The sequence below is a fragment of the Ruditapes philippinarum genome, unplaced genomic scaffold (genome assembly GCF_026571515.1).
Source record: "Ruditapes philippinarum isolate M1 unplaced genomic scaffold, ASM2657151v2 ctg8553_1_1_1_1, whole genome shotgun sequence".
NCBI classification, from domain to species: Eukaryota; Metazoa; Mollusca; class Bivalvia; order Venerida; family Veneridae; genus Ruditapes; species Ruditapes philippinarum.
Window position 1 is genome coordinate 28,230 of NW_026861013.1, and position 6,423 is coordinate 34,652.

The window sequence follows — 6,423 nt, forward strand, 5'->3', positions numbered from 1 at the left end:
TTTGTTAAAAAATGCACTGGGGCAAAATTGTCCCGCCCTAGGGGTGTCATTGCTTTGAACTATATGTGCATAGTTAAAACTTAAAAAATCATTTTTTAAAAAAATAAACGAGCTAGACCTTAGATGTTTAGCATGAAACATCTTGTAATGAGTGTCTACCAAGTTTGTTCAAATAAAAGCCCTGGGGTTTAAATGGCCCCACTCTGTGGGCCTATATACAGGTGAGGGACTTCAGGGCCATCATGGCCCTCTTGTTTATATTATTAATGTCTGAATATTACTTGAGGATACGGTTTACAGTAAAATATGAAGACAATTATAAAAAGTGAAGCCCTTGGTGAATAGAGTAAAAATACTGTTATAATAGTTTCATGTAATTATCTGAGAGTCTGCTTTATGCAGTTCAAGAATAAAAAAAAATCAATTCCAAAATTCTTGAAACAAAGTGATCCCTCGGAAGCATTAATCACAACAAAATAACACAAGAATTGCAGACTCGGTTTTATTGAGTCTGTACATGAGGGATAATGAATAAGTGCAACATCTCTCACGCCCCCTAGCACCGGCTTGAGCGGTACTCAATTCTTAAAAATTTATAGTGCTGGCATCAATGTTTCCGAAGGACCCTTGGTTAGCACAGACCAGAAACGAATATAGTAGTTCAAAGCATTTGATGTCTTGCACGCCTACACTCTGGTGAGGTACGCGATATCGATCTGAATAGAAATTTAATCTGATTCGCACCGTTTTTGCAGCAAAGGTCATGCCTACATTTTGCTTTCGATAAATAGGCCAAGTCCACGAAATCAACTTACAATGTAATGTTCATATGCTGAATAAAGAATTGAATTGAATTGAATGTACTTCAATCTGGATTTTTTTTAAATTTAATTTCAACATGTAAAGGCTTGTTATCAAAATGGAAGCCCCGAAGGTCGCGCAACAATTTAGACAACGAGGTACATGGAAATACCACATACCCCCCTCCCCCCTTTTTAAGCCTGTAAATATGCGTCATTTACAAGCTTAAGAAAAACGTGAAATACTCAACACTGTTTAATGAACTCTTTATTTCATACCCCGCTTCTAAACAGAAAACACATAAAATAAAAGAGAACACCCAAAAGCAACAGTATCTTTATATTATATTAAACATACAGTTACTGCGGATACAAAATGGATTTAATATTAAATTTTGAACTCGATGGAATTAAAACGAGGCTTTTAAGAGTACAATATTGATTTGATATGGATTTTTGGACTCGGTAGATGAAAACGAGGCTATAAGGAGTAAATACGCATTTGATATGAAATGTTTAAAAATGTGTCTTGATTGATAATATTGGATGAAATAATGATTGATATGGGAACATCAATTTCTTTAAATGCTGGAAGTGTGCTGGTAACAGTTTATAAGGCATGAAAAAAAGATGATTTTGCAGACTCAAACTAGTCTCTATAGTTTCGTTGTTTTTACTGAGGTAGTTAATTTGACTTCAAAAATTTTCAATAACTGTATGGTATAAAGATACATCAACACTGTTTTAAGTATTTGCTTATTTATTTTTGTTTATAAAATTTTATAGCTCTAATATAAAAAAAAAATTATATTTTTTAAATTTTCAATTGCAATATCAAAATATATGCTTGTTTCACAATATCATAAAAAATATGGAAACAAGTTAAGGTGTGTCCATTTTTCACTTCCATTCACAAGTGAACAAAAGTGGTTTACAAAATCCGTGTTCAAATCATGGCGTGTCTATTCGAGGGCATCAAGGCGTGTCTACTCGAGGGCATCGAGTTCGGCTTGTTCAAAAGCGGCGTCACATATCGCCTCCATAGCCTCAATACCCTCCTCAACAGAGCGTCCATTTTCACCTGCAGCCTCCTACAATTCAAATGTTAGAAAGGCTGAATACCACTACATCTAAATACAAAGAATGATAATCGACTAAATTTTGTCATACCTAAGGATGTTTTTGTCTTTCTGACCTCTCTTGTCATGTGTTTAAGGTTGCTAATTTTAGATTTCTCGCCATAAGCGTTTTTGTTCACAAAGCCAGCAATTGGTTGAGTTGAATAGAATCTAGCCTATTAGGTAACATAAGATTGGTTCTTCTACATAAATGTCAGCCGATGAACTAAGTGTCCCTCACTGAACAGAATCAGAACATTGACCTTTACTGTAAGCGAGCCGTAAGAAAAAGATAATATCAAAGTTTAAATAAAATACAAGTTTGCTCTGTTGGTAAAAACAAATATTTGCACAAAAAACCCCTGAAATTTAAGTTTATTGGATCTTAAGTTTTATTTGTGTTTCTTTTGTGGCTTTTGTCAAATTGAAACTATCTTTACTGGTATGTAAATGTATATTACCTTTTCTTCAGCCAGTTTTACAAGCTCTTCGCAGATTCCAAGTAGTGCTTTAACTTTGTCGAACTCTTTTTGCTCGCCGTTCTACAATAAAATAAATGAAACAATATGTTCTGCAATGTACTTAAAATCTTGTCATGAGAGCGACTTTTTACGTCAGACCTGATATTCAACTGATTTTATATAAAAAATTAATTATTTAAGTTACCCGCCATGTATACATACATCTTTAATGTTAAATGAATTTCAAAAAATGTTAAAGCTGGTTTATATATACAGCACAGATTTATTTTCATAATCTTACATCTTGTCTAGCTTCAAACCAGCTCCTGACTACGTTCTGCTGTGGTGGGGCATCAGATGGGGTTGGTCGACTCCCCTTACCGCTTTTTCTGCCATTACTGCCCTTGCTCCCTTTACCGCTTCTGTCTCCACTTGGACTGTTACCATCATCATCGTCATCATTGGTATCATCATCTACGCCCTTGAGAGGAAAAATTGTTAATTACTGAACACTTAAACAGTAAAAATCTGTAATATTTTACTCTAATTCTGTATTTATTGTAATCATTCCTTATACGTATCTCTTTTTTTTCTCATTACAAGTCTATAGCACAACGTTTAACGGTATTATGAAAAAAACAGTCATTATACTAAACATTGAAATTACCGGTCAGATATCATTGAATGTGATTAGACACGAGGTGACAACATAAAGGTATATTGTTTACAGAAAACATTGCAAAGAAAAACGCATTTCGTGTATTTTACAGTTGGTATCACAAATTTAATTTTGAACAAAATTATTATGTATTTTGTTTGGAAAAGGTACAGTAGTTTCTTAAAAAAAGGAATAATTAAGATGTAGAATTTTTATTTTTTTGGGGTAAAATGTCGAGTAAGATACTACCATGCTTCTGTCTTTAAACCAATCTTTAAGGAGGTTTCTGAGTGGTGGTTGTCCAGAAGGTCTTGGTCCAGTCTTGCCACTTTTCTCATCATCATCATCATCATCATCCATTGTTTTATCTCCTCCACTCATTCCACCTCTACTTCCATCTTTATCACCACTGCCTTTTCCGAAACGTTTTCTTTTCATATCTCCACCAGATTTTCCACCACTTACGCCCTGGTCGAATATTAGAGACAGTGTATAAGTACAACAGTACTAGCAATTGATAATTATTTTTTATCTGATGTTTCATTTGAATTGATAAGATCACTGTTTAAGAGTCTAAATTGTTCACATTTTTCAGTCGATAAGCCTTTTCTGATCATTTTAAATTTTTGATTAAAAGTAGAAACAATGTCTATACTGTAAAGCCGATACATTTTAATTCACATTTTGATGACAAATTTAGCGATATTTCCGTGAATGAGTACAAAAATGTTCCCTACAGTTTGCTTGTATTATATATTTCACTGTGGAATTTTTTTCTCTCTTATTGACGAATGTGTCCATAATTCATATTTGAGCCGCGTCACGACAAAACCACAGAAATGGGTTTGCGACCAGCATGGATCCAGAGCAGCCTGCGCATCCGCGCAGTCTGATCAGGATCCATGCTGTTCGCTATCAGTTCCTCTATTTGTTATAGGGTTGGTAAGCGAACAGCATGGATCCTGATCAGACTGCGCGGATGCGCAGGCTGGTCTGGATCCATGCTGGTCGCAAACCCATTTTGTAGGTTTTGTCGTGACGCGTCTCAATTATATCTTACCTCTTTATCTTCCAGATCTTCAAGAATTTCTGCACAGACTGGGGCCAACATTCCAAATACGTCATCCCAGGAACGTTTATCAGCATTGTCAAGGGCTTCCTCCGCGAGAGTCAAACATAGTTTAACCATACGTGCTTTCAGAGGAGGCTTCTTGTCTCCACCACGTCCTTTCTGTAGAGTTAAAAGTCACATACATGTATATTACTCATTTTTGAAAAATTATATTTCGTTCATTTCGACTCTGCTCATGGCATACGCAGTGATCTCCCTTTGTTCAGCTACACAGACGGAATATATCACTGTGAAAAGTTTGGTTGTCATAGTGATGTATGTTGATAGCATTGACAACAATTTATAAATCGTAATTAATATACTACAATGTACATGCACTTGAAAATGGTGTTAACATGGTGCCTTTCTGCAGTAAATAGTTATAAATCATTTATTATTTTTCTCTAGCCAATAATAATGTATCGAAGAACATTTAGAGAATGCACTCAAAAAATTCCATGAATGTTTGAAAATGATCCGTAGTTTAAGATAATAAAATAATTGCAAAACTAACCGGAGATGGCTTGGCGGCAGCAAACGCTAAACAACACAGTACCAGGACGACAAATTTCATCTAAAAAGAAAGAAATACTTAAATGTGAGGAATCACACATACGCACGAGTATTGCAATCTTTGCGAGCTGTACCTTTCTGTAAAACAAAGTAACTGTTTTCAGTGTAATTTATATTACGGCGTATCGTATGTATGTATGGTGTTTATGCTTAATGAGGGTCCATCCGCCCGTGAGGGCACAAAAAGCAGCTTTCGCTGTCGAGTACGGACCCCGGACATGTCACCAGTCATGCCCTTAAAGTATGTTATAATTCTAAAGTGGTGACCTATTTGATTGAAATTCAGTAATTCACTGAATGAGCCCAAATAATATGCAAATGCTTTTTTAGATTTATTAATGAAATAATACACGGGAGGCCAATTAGACCATTGTGTGCATTATGTTATTTAGTTAAAGAATGTGTTGCTGCCTAAAATAAAGGATCAAGAAGCGGACGGGTAAGGTTTTCCTGACATATAGACTCACGGACAAGCAAGGTGTTTTTGGTTCGGTGCCTCAGACAAGCAAATCGGAAAGACAAGTTCACTCCTTCCAGTTTTCAGCTCCGCCATGGACCATGGACTGCTTCCGTTAAGCATTGCCCCTTTTATACTTTTTTCCATACTGTACAAGTTTCAACATTTTTCTCCTACGGCTTAATGTGTATATTGCATTTTTTTACAAGTTTCCTTAAATACAAGTTTCTATTTTTATGTGCACGACTTATTTGTGAGCATTGCCTATTGTAATGTATTGTATCTTACAATATGTTTTTCCAAATGATGATAAAACATTTTATTTAATTTTACCCATGAAATATGGCACTATATCAGTCAAATATATATCATATTTGTGAAAAGTTAATATGAAAAATGAATATGAAAGGAAGTGGAGCAAAAACTCATATTTACTGTTGGGTCTACTTTCTCAGCAATGAGAAGATTCATCTTTTTATTTCACCATCAGATATTATCTGGTTATGTTTTTTTTTTCAAGTGATTAATTGTGCATTGAATTCGGGTTTTTTAAATAATAATACATGTATATAATTGCAACTGCGTAGCAAATAACTTTTTCTTGAAAAAAAAAAATGAAATAAAACGGTATTATTTCGTGAATATGAAATATATTTGCACTTAACATAACAAACTTGTGAAAATATATGGAATTAAATTATGTTTCGTGAAAATATATTTTTATTATTTTCATTCAATCGAAAAAAATATCCTCTTAATAATTAAAGACACAGAGACCTTAATTAGTGTTTATGCATGCTTTATATCTTTTTATACATGCACATTTATTTTAAGTATCATGACACAGATTTCAACATTAATAAAATAGAGAGATTAGATTCTAAGTAAATGTTAAAATAAGTTAACTAAAAATTACTAAAAGCTTACCTTGCTTGTTGATAATTCACCTGTAACTATGACGGGTAGGGACTGAAGGACGGCTTTTATACATACTCCGGGTAAATCAACATTACTGTTTGTAATTTGGATATCACGAACCGATCAACATGCGCTTTTGAAATCTATGCGAGGTGATCACGATTTGTCAATATTTTGTTTGGAACTTAGTTGATATTTTTATTATAAATTGATTGAAAATTAAGCAACAATTACTTTGGTAAATAAGTAAAAATGAAAATACATCTCTTAACAAATGGATATAAAACGGTTATACAACATATAGTTGACAAATATTTGTTGTAAGAT

At 34.0% G+C, this 6,423-nt stretch overlaps 1 protein-coding gene across 1 annotated transcript; it reads right to left on the minus strand.

The window, feature by feature from the left end:
* Window positions 1-1,578: 1,578 nt before the first annotated feature.
* On the minus strand, window positions 1,579-6,214 carry LOC132714211 (general transcription factor IIF subunit 1-like). Its single transcript, XM_060697011.1, has 7 exons — window positions 6,106-6,214; window positions 4,663-4,722; window positions 4,098-4,268; window positions 3,287-3,505; window positions 2,681-2,860; window positions 2,380-2,460; window positions 1,579-1,891 (listed from the first exon to the last, which is right to left on the minus strand). Exons 2-7 carry the CDS (start codon window positions 4,720-4,722, stop codon window positions 1,787-1,789), a joined length of 816 nt encoding a protein of 271 aa, XP_060552994.1. The 5' UTR covers window positions 6,106-6,214; the 3' UTR covers window positions 1,579-1,786.
* Between the last annotated feature and the right edge of the window lie 209 nt (window positions 6,215-6,423).

Bases quoted from the DNA above. Each gene is read 5' to 3' on its own strand.
- LOC132714211 (XM_060697011.1), bottom strand. From the start codon at position 4,722: ATGAAATTTGTCGTCCTGGTACTGTGTTGTTTAGCGTTTGCTGCCGCC. The intron at 4,269-4,662 runs GTTAGTTTTGCA...TTAACTCTACAG, and splicing joins CTGCCGCCAAGCCATCTCCG to AAAGGACGTGGTGGAGACAA. The intron at 2,861-3,286 runs GTAGTATCTTAC...TTTCCTCTCAAG, and splicing joins GGTTTAAAGACAGAAGCATG to GGCGTAGATGATGATACCAA.